The sequence below is a fragment of the Falco rusticolus genome, chromosome 3 (assembly GCF_015220075.1).
Source record: "Falco rusticolus isolate bFalRus1 chromosome 3, bFalRus1.pri, whole genome shotgun sequence".
Taxonomy (NCBI): domain Eukaryota; kingdom Metazoa; phylum Chordata; class Aves; order Falconiformes; family Falconidae; genus Falco; species Falco rusticolus.
The window spans coordinates 109,156,632-109,171,883 of NC_051189.1; the positions used below are offsets into that span (position 1 = coordinate 109,156,632).

Below are 15,252 nucleotides of genomic sequence, written 5' to 3' on the forward strand. Positions count from 1 at the left end.
AGGGCCGAAGCTTGGACCAAAAATACTTTGGGGTAGATTTTTATCAGCTAAGGAACAACATTGACTCCTGAGTGCGAGCTGATGGGAAGCGGGTGTTGATGTGATGCACCTGTTTGGACAGGAGTGCTCCGAAGTTGGGCAGCTGGAGCCTTGAGCGGAGTTTCTGCAGCACGGCTGGATCCAGCACTGGTTTAAATTGTCTGTGTTAATTGCAGCCTCACTGTGTCTCTTCGGAGCAGATACCACCTCGTGTCAGGTTGCCCGACTCGGTGCCAGCTGGTGGTAGAGAAGGTAATGAGGAAGTGAGGTGCTGAAGAACCTACTCGCCCCAGATTTTCAGTGACTAAGGCTTGGCTCCGTCGTTGACTTCTTTGGGTGTTCGTTTGGTTCCTTCTCTGCAGCGGGATGCTTGTTGGTGGCCCCCTGCTGATTTCACACCCAGCAGAGGTGCTGTGATTCGCCTTTGTGTCCTTTAAAGGGATCTTCCTACAACGAAGAGAATCCTGCAGAAAAGAGATTAGGGAGGATTAGCTGCTCCAGCCACCCTGTGCTTGAGGGAAGGATCTGGGTCAGGAGGCCGACTCGTCCCCCTGCCTGGCCGCGGTGGAGCTGCACGGTGTGCAAGAGGGGTGCTCAGTTCCTGGGGTACTGGTAACACTGCTTTGAAGCTGTTCGGACCAGTCCAAGCAAATAAATTGAATGCTGGAAGGAAAGAGGTTCTGTCCAGGTCTGAACCCTTTTATTTTGGGGGGAGGGGGCTTTGTTTAGGGCAAGAGCAGTTCTTAATGATAAACAAATTAATGATAAACTGTTATCGTATCATGGCCAGGGCATTCCCCATAATCAAGGGGTGTCTGTGGCATGTCCCGTCCATTCTGGTGTAACCTGAATGTTTCATGGACATAACTATGTGTCTGAAATTATGCTTGGAGGGGGGAAGAGTAACCCAAAGCTTGTGAAAGATGCTAAAACCAAAAAGATGTAAGCTCAAAAGGAAAAGAAAGAATTCCAGCCTGAGTGTTTATTTCATGTTTCATTCATTATTTCCTTTAAAACACAGGATTAAGGTTTCTGGAAAACTAAAGGTTAGCCTATTGCTACTCAGTTAAGGCAAAAAGAAACTGATGCTCTAGCAAATTGGTATGTAATTTTGTGTGCTCATTTTTAGGGGAATAATTTAATCTATAGATTTAAGAAGGGTATTTGCTTCCATCATAATCTCAGACCAAGTGTATGTTCTACAGCATCCCATTTAATAAACAGAAAGCCACACCCCAGACACTGTGGGGGCAGGCATCCCAGAACAGAAATGATGAGCTCGTATAGTCTCTCCCTGGTTGGCTTTTTAAAAAATTACTGAACAGAGACATGAGTTCAGCAAGCTTGTGTTTGTCTTCCTTGATCACCTGTTAACATTCAAATCTGTATCTTACATTTCAGTTTATTTGTAAATAATTTGTTGTTGGAGCTAAGAGGAAGGTGTAGAAATACCTGCGTAGGTGGAACTGGCAAGAAAGGCACTCTGCTTTTGCTGGTGCTGGAAGGAAAACTGATCTTTCTTCTTTTTTTTTCCCATTTTTTTTTTTTCTTTTGGTGTGTTTTTTTCTTTGTTTTTTCAGTGTGTCCACTAAGCTAGACTTGGCTAATCTTAGGAAGTCCTACCAGGTCAGTGGTAGACTCCCAACAGATACTGTCCAAGTGTGTTGTTGCCAAGGTATCAAGCCGGTATGATTTTATGGTCGTTCTGTTGCATTAATTGGGCTTTCAAGCAAATTTTAATAGGTCCAGACCTGTGTCCGTAGTGGATTTGCTACTTGCCTCCTGCATTGCACAAGGGAATCTCACAGACCATCAGCTGCACAGCTTTCCTTTCAGTTTGGCTTCCAGATTTCATACCCAATTCAGAACAGCATTCCTTGCAGTCTTTAATTAACCTCCAGCCTGGGTTGTTTGCATGTTTTAATTTGTGAAGGGGACTCTTGGATGCTGATGCTAATCTAGGGTGTTATTCCTGCTGCCGTCCCCCTTGTCAAACGTTTGCATGGACTTGGGTGCTGGTGAAGATCAGAGGGGTTTGTGTGTGCACTTGTAAGTGTAGGGAGATGAAAGCTGGTGGTGTTTGAAGTACCACAGCTATTGCAGAATAACTTCTTTTTCTCCCCAAGAAGCAACATTCAAGGAGACATCTTGGTGATGAGTACGCATGCAACCTACTGATAGGGCTGTACATGGGAATGATTTCCTTGTATTTTGTGTTGCTTTTGCTTCCTTCCCCCCACCCCCCTCCTTAACTGCACTTTTTGATACCCATCATTGTATGTAGTCACTTCTAAGCACCAACTACTGCGTGATTGACATGACAAGTCTTTCAGGGTTGTCTTAGGAGTCATGTAAGAGGCTTTGATTTTCTCGGGGAATGGGACGCAGAAAGTTTTATGATGCTGTCTCTTCACGCTGGTTTCAGTTCAGCCAGCTGAGGCGGTGTGTGCACACCTGCCAGCCTAGATCAGCCAAAAAAAAAAAAAAAAAAAAAAAATTATTCCCCCTGAGGAAGGGACAGGAAGGATCCAGCTGGGGACAGAGGATGAGGTTCTCTGACTTGACCCACCCTTTTCTCTGATGAGCACAAGGATGCTGTAAATCTTCCCGCAGCGAACGATTCTGGACCATTTCCAAGCCTCAAGAAATTGCATGTTATGATTCTCATTGCCGGTGCAGCTGGTTTAGCGGTTTAGGTAATGCAATGACAGGCACTGATAGTTGGAATGCAATAAAATGACTTGGAAAATGCATTTAGTCGTGAACTCTGTGACTTTTGCTCTCATACTTTGGTCTCTTGGAGCGTGGTGCTGATACTCCGTTAAAAGATCAAGAGGCAGGAATTTCCTTCTGCCTGGAATTTACCAGTGCTGGGGAAATACATATGCACGCACATCTACCTACGCAGTGGCAAGGTCCCCTTTTAAACATGGTCTGTGTTGGTTTTTTAAGTGCCTATAACCAGGTGCTGCTTTTCAGCCAACAAAATACAGATTTGAGAAAAGGTCAGTGGGAAGCGACTGCTGAACTTCTATAAGCTTTAACCAAATCGTGAAAATGTAGTTGTATTGAATTGTTGGCGGGTGTCACCCAACAGTGATGTGATTATTTTTTTTTTCCCCCCCCTTTGATTCTCCTTTTTTTTTTTACCATAGCAACTATATAAAGTGTATTTAAAACACTTCCATTTGGGAGATAGTATAGTGGAGCAAGTATATGTGCCGTGAATAGGTTTTACAACATTTTGCTTCATGTGTTTAGATATTTATTTTTTTTCTAAGCTGAGAAAGGAGATAAGTGTATGCAAGAATTGCTTTGGTATTTCATTCTTTGCTTATGGCATGCCTTTCAGATAACAGGGCTTCTGTGCAGTCCTTTTTTTTGCTTTTTGGAGGGGAGTATGCAGATTTTCCCTTTGTGTTTTTGGTCTATGGTAACGTGTATCCCTTTGCAAAATCACAGTATCATTGGTGTGGCTTGTAACAGAAAGATTGCAAGATCCCAATATGAAGTCAAAATGAATATTGCAAAGCAAGACCCCGGCAGTAAAGCTCATCCAGGTCCTACGTATTCTCTACCCGGTGACTCAGCTGGGTGCTCTTATTTTTTGATCCTTCTCCATCTTCTTGAGTCATACAAACAGTTAACTAGCTTGTACAGCGTTTCACTTAGATATTATTATATATATATGTATATAAAGATGCTGCTAGCTGCTTTCTTAAAAAGATTACGGTATCTATACAGATTGGATTACTAATACTATGTTTTACTAACAGTTTATCTCCACACAGGTAACACAAGTAGCAAGACAACCGGGTCCTCCTGCCCCATCCCCTTACACTGCACATGAAATAAATAAGGGACACCCAAATCTTGCTGCAACGCCACCGGGACATGCATCGTCCCCTGGGCTTTCACAGGTAAGACCTGGCACCGGAGCAGAGTGTTCCCAGCCTCCCTCTTTTCCTCTTGTCCGATTCTCAGCTTTGCTGCTCAAAACCAACATAGCTGTCTTGTCTGTGACCCATGTAGAAAACTTCATTAGTGAATATCTATCTGGCTCGAACCTTGCAGTGGCTTATAGGTAGCGCTCAGGTTTATTTAGGCATCAGTTCATTGTCAATTCTGTAACAGAAACTAAAAGCAACTTGAAAAATGGTAGGAAATGCTCATTGATGAGGAATGTGCTTCAGTGGTGGGTTAGGCTGCTGTGGGGCATGGTCTGACTTCCACTTTAAATGCTGTAAAAGTGCCTGATGTTCTCAGTTAGGAATTTTCTACTTCAGATGTTTTGTACAGGATGCTGTAATTCTGTAATTCTTCTAGGGAGTGGGACAGTAAAATGAATTACAAAAATGAATGCTAATAAAAAAAATGAAACAAAGGACTGATTGCAAAAGAAGTACAGAAGAAGAGATAAATAGGAGTTACAAGAATGGAGAAATAGCTTTTAGTAAGATGTGGAATGAATTGGTCTTTTTGTAGTCTTTATTAGATGAATATTCTACAGGGTTGATGTGAGAGTGGAGAAGCTTATCTTAAGGAAGGGGCAAAAGAGACAGGTTATGAGGTTTAGAAAGAGGGGAGATAAAAGGTGCAGGGTGGGGAAAGTGGGATATGTAAACATTGAGTTTGAAGTAGAGGAGAGCCTTGCGTTTCGTTTGCTCCTGTTCAGTTTGTGCTTGTTCATATCAATGGTACAAAGTAGGAAGATGCGAGTAGGTTGGCTTCGTGCTGAGCAAGGTGTGAAGTGGGGAGGCAAGGTGACAACTGAGGATGGGCTGGGGACGGCTGCGAGGCGGCGGGGAGAGCCTTGAGCGTGTTGCAGAGCTGGGAGAAGGCAAGCTTTCTAGTCCTCCTGCCGGCCTCTTTAATGTGGATGAAATATTAAACTGCAGCTGACCTTTTAGACGAGGAGATGCGTGAATAACAAATAAGGTCGCGTAAGGAGCACTTCACCTTAATATTACACATTTCTAGGTAAAACTTGGGGGGAAAACTGGGAACTTGTGGTCATGTTGAAAATGTGCAAACGCTCATCCTTTACGGAGTGGGAAATTAGAGGCTGAAGTATCTATTAAGTAGCTTGCAGGCAGCAGGCAGCAGTGTCAGAGCCATTTCTTGCACTCTTGCTGCATGGCTGTTGGAAATAAAGTCTCTGGTTTGAAGACTGAGCCTCACATAACAGAGGGAGGACGTAGCAGGGTTGCAGAGCAAACCCTAAAATGTTGTCTGGCTTGTGTCGTATATCAAGAAATTTAATTCCTGGTAAACCTCGTCAACAGACGGTAGCTAATCATGTGGCAGATAAGAGGGGAAGAAAGAGAAACTTCTAGTCAACCTCTTTAAAAAAAAAAAAAATTCTAATCAAGATTTTTTTTCTTCCCTTAATATTTTCCTGTTGAGTCAGTGCATACGTAGAGAGCAGGCTCTGTGCCAAATCACCACTCCAGCCAGCGGGGAAAACGCTTGTTTCCTGTTCTGCTGGCTCTTATCGTCTTGGAAATGAGTGGCGGATTGTGTCACTCTGGTGCTGCTAGCAGGAGCGGTTTGACCTTACGTCCTCCATGTCAGCTGAGGATCCTCGAGGGCTCTAGGAAGATATTTGTCCTCTGACTCTATGGGGCTGGCCCTTGTGTGCTTAGTGAGAGGAAGAAAAAGCGAGATCCAAGGTTATATGCCCGGCGAAGCGTCCGTCATTGAGTGCTTTTGGGACTGCAGAGGAGTGAGGTCTGGGGAGCTTTCCCCGAGTGACTCCTTCAAAGCTGGGATTCGGTAGCAAAGCAGCAGAAATAGTGGTTTCTGTTCGTTCACAGCACGCACTTGCCTCTGACCAGGTATCTTTGTGTTGTGGCATCCCATCAGTTGACTCTCTCACTTGCAGCTGGAGGTGATGATGCAGAATCAAAAGGGAAGTGCCTACGCTTGGGACACTTCCACCAGTAAGGCTTAAAAGGGGTCCAAGACTTTTGATGTAAGCAGTTACAGGATACAGTGTCCCCAGAGAAAGTTTTCTGTACCCCTGAACTATTAGAGGTTTGGGTAAACTTAAGTGTTTTGGGCTTTTTTAATACTAGAATTCTGAGTATTCTTATGTATGTCTCACGTCAACCCCTGTCAGGTGTTGAGTTTCAGTATTATATTATGGTAAGAAATTCCCCAGCTGAGTGTGGAGTGTTGGATGAAATTATTACCTTTTCATTGCATCTCTCATTTGTCCTCTGTGGGTTTCGTTGAATGCCCTCGTTGTGTATTAAGAAACGAGGTGAGTGGAAGTTTCCAATTTCCAGACGGCTCGCAGCTTTGTGAACATCTATCATGATTTCATTTATTTGCTTTCTTTTAGGTGAACAATCAAAATCCTTTAAAGCTCTCATCACTTGAAAGTTTTTTCCGTGCTGAAATTGTTCTTTCTCTGATTCTTGCATCCCTTAAATCCTGCTGTTTCCCTTTTGAGATGAAGGGACCTGAGCTGACATGGTGTTCTGATGAATGGGTTATTACTGATTCCTTTAACAGCAATGTAACACTTCACAAACTATTCTGTATCTTGACAACCTACGCTTTGTTGGTGATTGAATGAAGGTTGTCTTTGCATTTGTCCAGTTGTGTCTAATGGGTTGTGTTTGTGCGTGGCGAGGGGGGTGTGTGTTCTGGCTTAGAGAGCGTAGTTAAAAAAGTAAGGAAGAGACCTCTTCGTTTGAAACAGAATCTGATTAAGGGGTTGATTTCTCCACCAGAACCGTGACTTACTGAATACTCATCAAATTGAGTCTTTCCAAGATAAGACTGCTGTTTAGGCAGCAGTGATTGAAAATATTTATGTATGTTTTGGGGCTTTGGGTATCACTTAGGTCTAAAAATAATGTTGCTAGTGGTAGAATATGTGTTACTTGCTCGTGCAATCACAAATTACTGAGTGCTAACTCTTGGTCCAGCGCTCAGCAGAGAGGTCAGTCCCTTGCTCATTCCTAGCAGGCATCTCAGCATCGCTCCTCTTGGAGCTCACAGTCGCTTACCGGTTTCTTCTAGTGGGGATCTTGCAGAAACCGTGTTGCGAAGGAGAATGGAGGGTTAATAAGTGCTGTGGTTCTGCAAATGGTCCCCTCTCTGTCCTGGCAGCTCTAAAGTTGCCTGTTCCAGTAAGTCTGGGTGATGGGTGATTAGGTAATACCTTAACATGCTGGTAAGTGATAAAAGGAACTACTGTCCCTTACAAAAGCTGTGGGCACTGGGACCTGGAGCACTTCGTAGAGCCCTGCAAACTTCTGTGGGACAAGAGGACAGCATCATGTTGAGTCATCTGTAAGAGAGGCTTTGGGAACCGCCGATCAGGAGGTGTGTGGGATATTGCATGTCTCCTGTGGGAAGGAAAGTCAGGTGCAAATGTATGTGGTACCTTTGTAGCTGGCTTTCCTTTAACTTTATTTAAATAAACAGAAACAAATGGTCATGCGGTGCTGTGGTTTGGTGTCTTTCTTCTACCTTTTCCATCTGACATAGCCAAACCAAGAGCAAGGCTTGCTGTTTGACTTCCTCCAAAGTCTTTCAGAATGACCAGCCGCTGGCACTTTACAAAAACCAATTCTGAAGGGCAGCAGCAAAATGGGAAGAGCTTGGCAGTGATGTGAAATGGTCCCACACCCCCGTCGCTGCAGCAAGAGACAGTGTTTCTGCTTCCCAAATTCCAGGGCCTTGAAATCATACTGCTGCTCTCAGGAATGTGTTGAACTCCGCTGGCGTTGGGGAATGCAGAGCACATGTTGCTGCAGTGATGTTATGGCCAGATGTGGCCCCGTGTACATAAAATTCCATATTTCTGCTGTTCCTTGCATGGAAGAGCCCCTGGTACCAACTGGGAGAGGAGGGGTGCATCTCCTTTGCCTCCTGTCTTGGCTTGCAGGCTTCAGAAGTAGCTTGTTTGAGAAAATTCGCTTTCTCAGCATACAGAGGGAAGCAGAAATCATTGAAAAGGAGCAGAGAAGTTTCTCCTTGAATGTAGCTACTGGATCAAGTTATCCTGAGATCAGACAGGGCATGGATTTACAGTGTGCCAGGCACCGCAGGGTAACTGCTTGCCTGAGCACACCCATCCCATGATGGATGTGAGATAGCCCAGTGCAAGTAGTGCAGGCAAAGAGCGTTCACACAGGCAGTTAACACAAAGCAGCTGAAACGCTGTAAATCTGCCCCCCACTCCGGCTTTATGTTGCAGTAATTTATGGTGTGGCCGTGTTAAGACAGGAATAACAAGAAAGTGGAGCTCTTCCAAAGCAACCAGACTGGGGTTTGGAAGGAGGCAGCAGGAAAATGCTTCCCTCTGTCCAGTGAGTGATGAAAAGAGGAGGAGAGGGCTCCTCCAGTTGTACCGTGAGCAGGAGGCAGCATCCGAAGCTTAGGATATCAGGAGAAGACCATTTCATCCCTCCTGGTGACCTAGGAGTGTTTTGAAGGATCCCAAGGAACAAGTGCAGTGGGTTCTGGCGCGTGAGCTGAAGCAACACAAGAGGGGGGAATGGTTTGGAAAAGACTCTTGGCTTTCTCCGCCTCAGCTTTAAAACTGCGGGCTGTGATGTGCATGCTGAGGGATTCTTTTAGCCTGGGACCACAGTATGTAAAACACCGACCAACCACGCTTGGAACAAATTGCCAGGAATTTCCTCTGTAATCAGGGAAATGTTTAGTTCTCGTTAAGAACACGCTGTGCACTGAGCAGATCGGCGCTTCGTGCCCATGGCTACCTCTCAGGCTAAAATGATGAAGTACCCAGTGAGCAGAGGACCCTGTGGCATCTATTGAGACCTGACTCCGAAGCTGTTTTAGTTACTGACAGCCGTGTTTAATACCCTTACCGTTTCTACCAACGTTGAGATACATCTGCAGAAAACAAAAGTGCAAGAGAACTGACTTCCCAGCATCTTGGTGTACAGAGATCTTGACTTCTAGGTGGCTGATTTAAATCCAAACCAGATTGTACTAGCTGAAACTTGTTACCATCTGGTTCTTTGCCTTAAGTGAAAAGAGTTTTGTGGTCTCATTCTGGTCCTCAAAAAATGTCACCATTGCTAAATTAGCGTTTGTAATAGCAGTGAGGCATTCCTTGGTACCTTAAGGTCTGGGAATCTGTGCCAGGAAGCGTGTCTGTGTGCCATCTGTGGCATGTTTATAGGCAATCCCCAAGCCCCCCCTTTATTATCTTGGATCCTTTCTCCAGGAGCTGGAATCCTGTTAGAACCGTGCTGTTTATTCAATACTTCCCTCTCATCATTTGTAGCCCAATTTTACGTTTTAGATGTTTTTAATAAAGTGACATTTACTAACGGATTGGAAGGGAAGGAGGAATGTAATTGCATCGTAACTTTGCCCGTTTGTGCCCTGTAGTAAGCTGGGTGCCCTGGGATGTGGTTGAGTGTTAACGGTGGCTGCTCACCCCTCGTGCTGGTGGCAGCTGCCTTCTGTGCCTTGTTACCGGTGAGCGACACGTTACGCTCCTCTTCCCCCAAGTGCAGCTATTCCCCGTTAATCGAGTCCGCGTATACTTTGCTCAGAAGTAATCTGCGTGAAGTCAGGTAGTAAACTTCCACGGCCCCTGGACCACAAGGGGCTCCCTAATTTTATTTTTATTTTGTTCAGACACCCTGCCATTTCTGCCTTTTGAGAGCATCTTTTGTAGACACCTTGGTTGGAGTCAGTTCTCTAAGCTTTGCAGGGAACTCGTCACCCAGAGAGTTTTTCCATCCAGGAACCTCCTTGTTCTATGTCAGGTGCCGTTAGAGCGGATTTCATGCCGATTAAAACCCGTGGAATCCTGTAACGTGTCGAGCAGGTACGGTTGTCAGTCAAGGTATTAATTATCAATCATCTTCGTGGCCACGCTGATGTGGACACAGAATGAAAGATTCAATTCTCCATGCGTTAAGTGAAGAAATCGGGGCTGGACCAGCCCAGGGAGGAGTTTGCATGTGCGTGCTGCCCCTCCGAGCGGTGGATTTCAGCTTCTTGGGTCTTCTGGCCATACCAGATAATGAGGATAAAAAGAATTTAAGCAACTAAACTCCTGATAGTGCTTTGTGGGCAAGAAACCTGCCTTCTGGACACATGTGTTAATGTTTTCGGGGTTTTTTTTTTTCTGAGCAGTCAAGAATTTGACCTCTCGTGCTTTTCTTCTGTGTGCTTCCATACGTCCAGGTTAGGCTTCTTTGCAACCCCTATTTTTAATGCAGCTCACTAATTCGGAGCTTGCAGGAATATATGGCTGCAGGTGGAGATTTGAAAATGCGAGTTATTTAATGGCTGATAAATCCAGGAGAAGTGTAATCTTCTTTGGGCCTTTGTGTTAAAGACCTTCTGGAAGTGCAGCTGAACTCTCTGTTTTGTAATAGGGTTAGTAGGTTTTTGATTGGGTTAATAACGCTGGGAATATTTGCTCATATAACGTATTTCATTATTTTTGATTCATTGCTGTGCCTTTTTACCTCATTAGTTTAAATCTGAGCAAATCTGCACTGGAAGTGGAAAGCATGTCTGTGTCTCAGCACCTGCTACCAGGGTCGTTTGTGGAGGGGTGCCCAACCTGATGGGGGTCTGCTAATTTGGGGAGAGCAGCTGGGTGTAAGAAGTGCAGGAAGGGAGATCTGGGATAGTGGGAAGGCATAATGTGCCTTCAGATGCTGATTAATGCTGTTAACTTTAGTAATTATTTAACCTTGGAAACAGTTAAAGGCACAACGTAGGTGGGATGAATGAATTCGGTTTAATATTTGTGCATTTCAGAAGGGCTAGAAGCAGCCTTTAATTCTTCCTTTTTCTAACAGGGAAAGGAAAGAAAGGAAAATCCGTTACAATTTTATCATGTACGTGTGCAAAGGGAAGATTGCAGCACAAATACTGAGTCTGGCCGGGACTAGGTCTGCTTGCAGACCTGCTCCCTCGCTGCTGCTCCTGCGTTTTGCAGTGGATTGCTGCTTTGAGAGGTGTGTTTAATACTTCTCTGTGTGGTCTTGTTGCCCTGAGGGGGAAGATACATATTTTTTTTCTACTGCTGCTTGAGCTTTTTCTTTCAGAAGGGACCCTGGCCTGGTTCAGAGTCTGTCCTGGGCTGTCCACCTTGGTGTAAACTGAGTTATTTTGAATAAAAAAGCTCTCACAGTAGGTGTGTTGGCCATCCGGCGCGTCCTGGATGCATGATCTAGCGGGAGAGTTTTCATTTGGTTTGTGATACAATTGTGAATCAAAAGCAGCTTTAAAATTGCCAGTAACTTTCTTTTTTTAGGGGGTGGGGTGTGAAATAGCGTTTTTAATAGAAAATCAAACTCTTCTGTTAACTGTCTTAAAATTCTGCAAATCCCTTTCTTCAGGACTTTTCCGTGCATGTTTTCTTTTCTCACAGTCATGTGGACTGTGCTTTATTTTGATGTTTTTCAGACTTTACCACTTGTCGAACCACATTTTTCTTCATAATGCAAGAAGACAAAATAATGTGAGGCAACTTGCCATTTTCTTATGTTTAATAATTTCTATTCTGGTATTCCTTCTGCAATAATACCTTCTGTTCTGTGCGACTTAATGGATGTTTTCTTGCATGCTCCAGAAAATACATAGTTTTTAAACAAACACAATGTGTTGCAGAAGGCAATATGTCCCAATAAATGCCAAAGTCAGCAAAAAAAGTCAGAGCTTTACACGGTCTGTATTTTATAACCATAGAGGGCATAAAATATCCCTGCAACTAGATCAAACTGGGGAGAAAGAGACACTGAATTACTGGAGTGTGCTGTTAGCTGTTGTGCCAGGCTGGGGGACTGAAGAATAAGCTCTGGAGCCATTTTTTTTTAATATTTATATATATATATAAGGAGCACAAGAGGATGTGATGGCTACGGAGCGGTAATTCCACTTCTGGCTCCTTGTGGCCTGGAAGGGCTGTGCCCGTGTTCTCCATAGACCCCTCCTTACGGTGCCGTTAGAAACCGGTGATTTATTTAGTTGCTTTAAACGGTCTGAATTAGCACAAAGCTGTATGCAGTGGTATTTCTGGGCTTCAGTGTAACGGAGTAAAATGGAAATGGAATGTTTTATTTGATTGCTGCCATGGTGTCATAAAAAGGTTGAGGTTGAATGAGAGATGGAGATCATCTCGCTGGAGCGCCTGCTCAAAGCTGGGTCGGAGCAGGTTACTCTGGACCATGTCCACTTGGGTTTTGAGTATCTCCAGGGATGGAAACATCCTTAGAGAGAGATGGAAGGTGACAAATTATGGAGCTTTTTTGTCTTGGAGGAAAGTAGGATAAAAGCTGCAAACATGTGGTTTGACATCAGCGTGGTGTAGGGGTCTCAGCTGACTGCAGGTTGTGTTCCTGAGCACAAGTATTCATCCTCAAAGTTCATGTTCTGGTTAAAATGGGACAAAATGGTACAGGACAAGCGAAAGGCATGTTGTAAATGGAAGGGTGTACCCGCTAAGATTCACAGATCCGCTTCCAGCAGCGGAGATGTTGTATTTCTGCCCCCAGCACACATAGACTTGCACATACATTCTTTATTTTTGAGTACCCTTATTATGGGAAATACTAATTCACTTAATTATGTAATGGTCATTACCAGACCACCCCCAGGCTGTGGGCCATGTGCTGCAGTCAAGGTGGGGACTGTAATTTCAGTCTCTGTGAGGAGCCAAGTTAAATCCATGCTAGTATTTACAGATATTATGAAATAATAATCTACTGTGACATTATCCTTGCTCTCGTGCCTTTGTTAACAACAGTTTTGAATCTAGGCACATTCCATGTTGATAGATGAAGTAACAAAAGTGTCTTTGGGAGGGGGACAGCGGCTAGCAGGACATCTGTGCACCTTGAGGTCTCAAAATTACACTTGTTTAAATATTTCACTCTGCATCTTTAGCTGACCCACATCACTGCAGTCTAAAATTTGGTAGGGGCTTACCGGCTTGAGTGTCTTACCTTTTTTTAAAAAGCAAAAAGATGATTGTTTCCTCCCCAAAGCTTTGTGTTCTGTTTACCTTTGCACTAAGGGACAGTTGCATCCCACAGTATAGCTGCTGGTAAAATAATTGCAATTATTATGTTAAAAACGTAAGGTAAGCCTGAACTGGGGAGGTGGCGCCTCAAGAGAGGGACACTTTCTGTCTTGCTTTTCCTTTTCACCCTCTTCCTTTGTAGCATCCCTGCAAGAATAGTAACGACAGTGTCTTAAGCAGGAAGGAAGGGAGTGCGTATCTGGTGTCTGTGTTGTCCTTTGCACAAACTCTCTTTGTCCTAGGAGGAGGAAACCACGTTTCCTTCGCTGCCTTCCCTCAGTGACAATCTGATTATTCATGTTAAAGTAGGAAAAATGCCTGTAGCTCTGCAGTTAATACGTGGGATTCTCTTTCCTGGCTCAGCTTGCTGCTTTTGCCCCTTCAATGCATGAATGTTAAATCATACGAAGCCCTAAAAAAAGTGGTTAAAAATCTAGCAGGGCAGGTAATGACACAGCTGATGCACCCAGAGACAAACTGCTGCAGGAGAAAAGGATAACAGTGGTTGAGCCACATTTGTGGGAGAAGTAATTCCTCTTGGGTCAAGGTATTTGTATCCATTTAAAGGCTGAGTTTACAAACATGGGGAATGCTGAAAGTTGGGCTTGTGGAAAAAGGGGGGAGCAGAAACCAGTATGCTTGCAAGGAGGGGGACCAGTGAGGATGCCGACTGCTGCAAGCAGTGCAGGCTCTTCTCTGCTTGTTCTTCTTGTCTGTGGTTTGGTGACTCCCTAAAGTCAGGCACGACACCTGGAGCTAACAATCATCTGGCATTTTGAGGAAACAGCTTTTGAAAAAAAACCAACATATTTAAATAACTGCACCAAGCAGTCACAGTCCTTGCTTGCTCTTTGCTTCCATCCAAATCCAAACCTCGAAGCTTCCTAGTAAATCCAACATGCAAAGATTTTGTACCAGTTGTCACAAGTTGGTCCCATCCCAGCCCCTTCCTTCATCAGGAGCTGGGTATTTGCGCTGTAATTGTGTTAAATTCTGTTTTTAAGTGGAAACCCTTAATCTGTACAACCTGTTCAGTGTCAGAGAAGAGCTCTGGCATCATTGATTTTAATGGGGATTTGAATATTCCAAGTAATATATACCAATATGTGCAGAAAAACAGTGTTTTGAAGTTACTGATGCATCTTACAGGGTAGCAGCACTGGCTTATAGAGAGTCAGCAAAGTAGAACTGCCGTGTATTTTTTATTTTACGGGGCTGCTGTTGATGAGGACAAGCTGATTTCAGTGATGTTAGATAATATGCAAATGAGCTGCTTAAAAAAAAATATTGAAATTCTTGATGTGATGTGTACCAAAACCATGCATATTTGAACACGTAGCTGTGAATGAGGACTTCTATTTAACCAGAATAATCTGGTAGCATGTTTGATGATACGCAGTTGAAGTATCATTGTGAATAACGAAAGCCAAACTGTGAGCATTTAGAGGGAAATTGTCCTTGTTTATTGGTTCAGTCATCACTGTGCTATTTTTAAAGCTGTAAAGCAGGGATAGCTCACAGGAGTAGTGTGAGAATATGCTTTTTTGCATTATTTGAGAAGGTACTGTGTAAAAAGAAGTCTGAAATGAATAAATTTAATAATCCAGGTTTCTCCGTCATCGTTTGTAATATTTGCAGATGAGCTGGTTCTATATATTACAGATACTACAGGTTTTTTTCCTACCATGCTCAAATTATTCACGTTATACAAGCCAGACAGCAGCTTCAAAGTCTGCCGTGACCCTGTTCTGCTGACTGCAGGGCACACCGGGAGGGAAAAAAAAAAATGATGATACGTTTGAATTACCTAGTTACCAAAATAGTAATAAAAATCAAGTATGTTCCAAAGAAATATGCAGGAGCTGAGTAATGTCACGCTTGTGTTCAGATGCAGGAACTAACCTGAGCTGGTTGCAGCAGGGGTTTCCAGGTGTTCTGGTGACATTGGTCCGTGTCCAAGGGAATGCTTCTCGATGTGTCAAGCACGGTTCACTCCTGCAGGGTTTCTGTGCGCTGCTTTGGCACTTATTTCTCTTTCCCCGCAGGTCCTTATTGCTTGTACATGCAGCTGTTTGGAGGGCTGCTGAAATGATGTAGGTAGTGTAGTTTTGTTAGGCATTTGTCACCAAGGTGGGTGTTTCTAGCTTGGCAACATAACCCTGAGCAAAAGTAAG

General features: G+C 43.9%; 1 protein-coding gene across 14 annotated transcripts in view; it reads left to right on the top strand.

The window, feature by feature from the left end:
* Positions 1-15,252, top strand: part of EIF4G3 (eukaryotic translation initiation factor 4 gamma 3) — a 148,318-nt gene that overhangs the window by 46,817 nt on the left and 86,249 nt on the right. For 10 of the 14 annotated variants that reach the window (XR_005103104.1, XM_037379661.1, XM_037379670.1 and 7 more), the window contains exon 3: positions 3,816-3,959. Coding sequence is in view for 12 of the 14 variants with exons in the window: in XM_037379661.1 (XP_037235558.1) it covers positions 3,816-3,959 (144 nt within the window). In the remaining 2 variants the exon portion in view is untranslated. The remainder of the gene's footprint in view (positions 1-3,815; positions 3,960-15,252) is intronic. The other 4 variants (XM_037379663.1, XM_037379667.1, XM_037379674.1 and 1 more) reach the window with 1 other exon arrangement.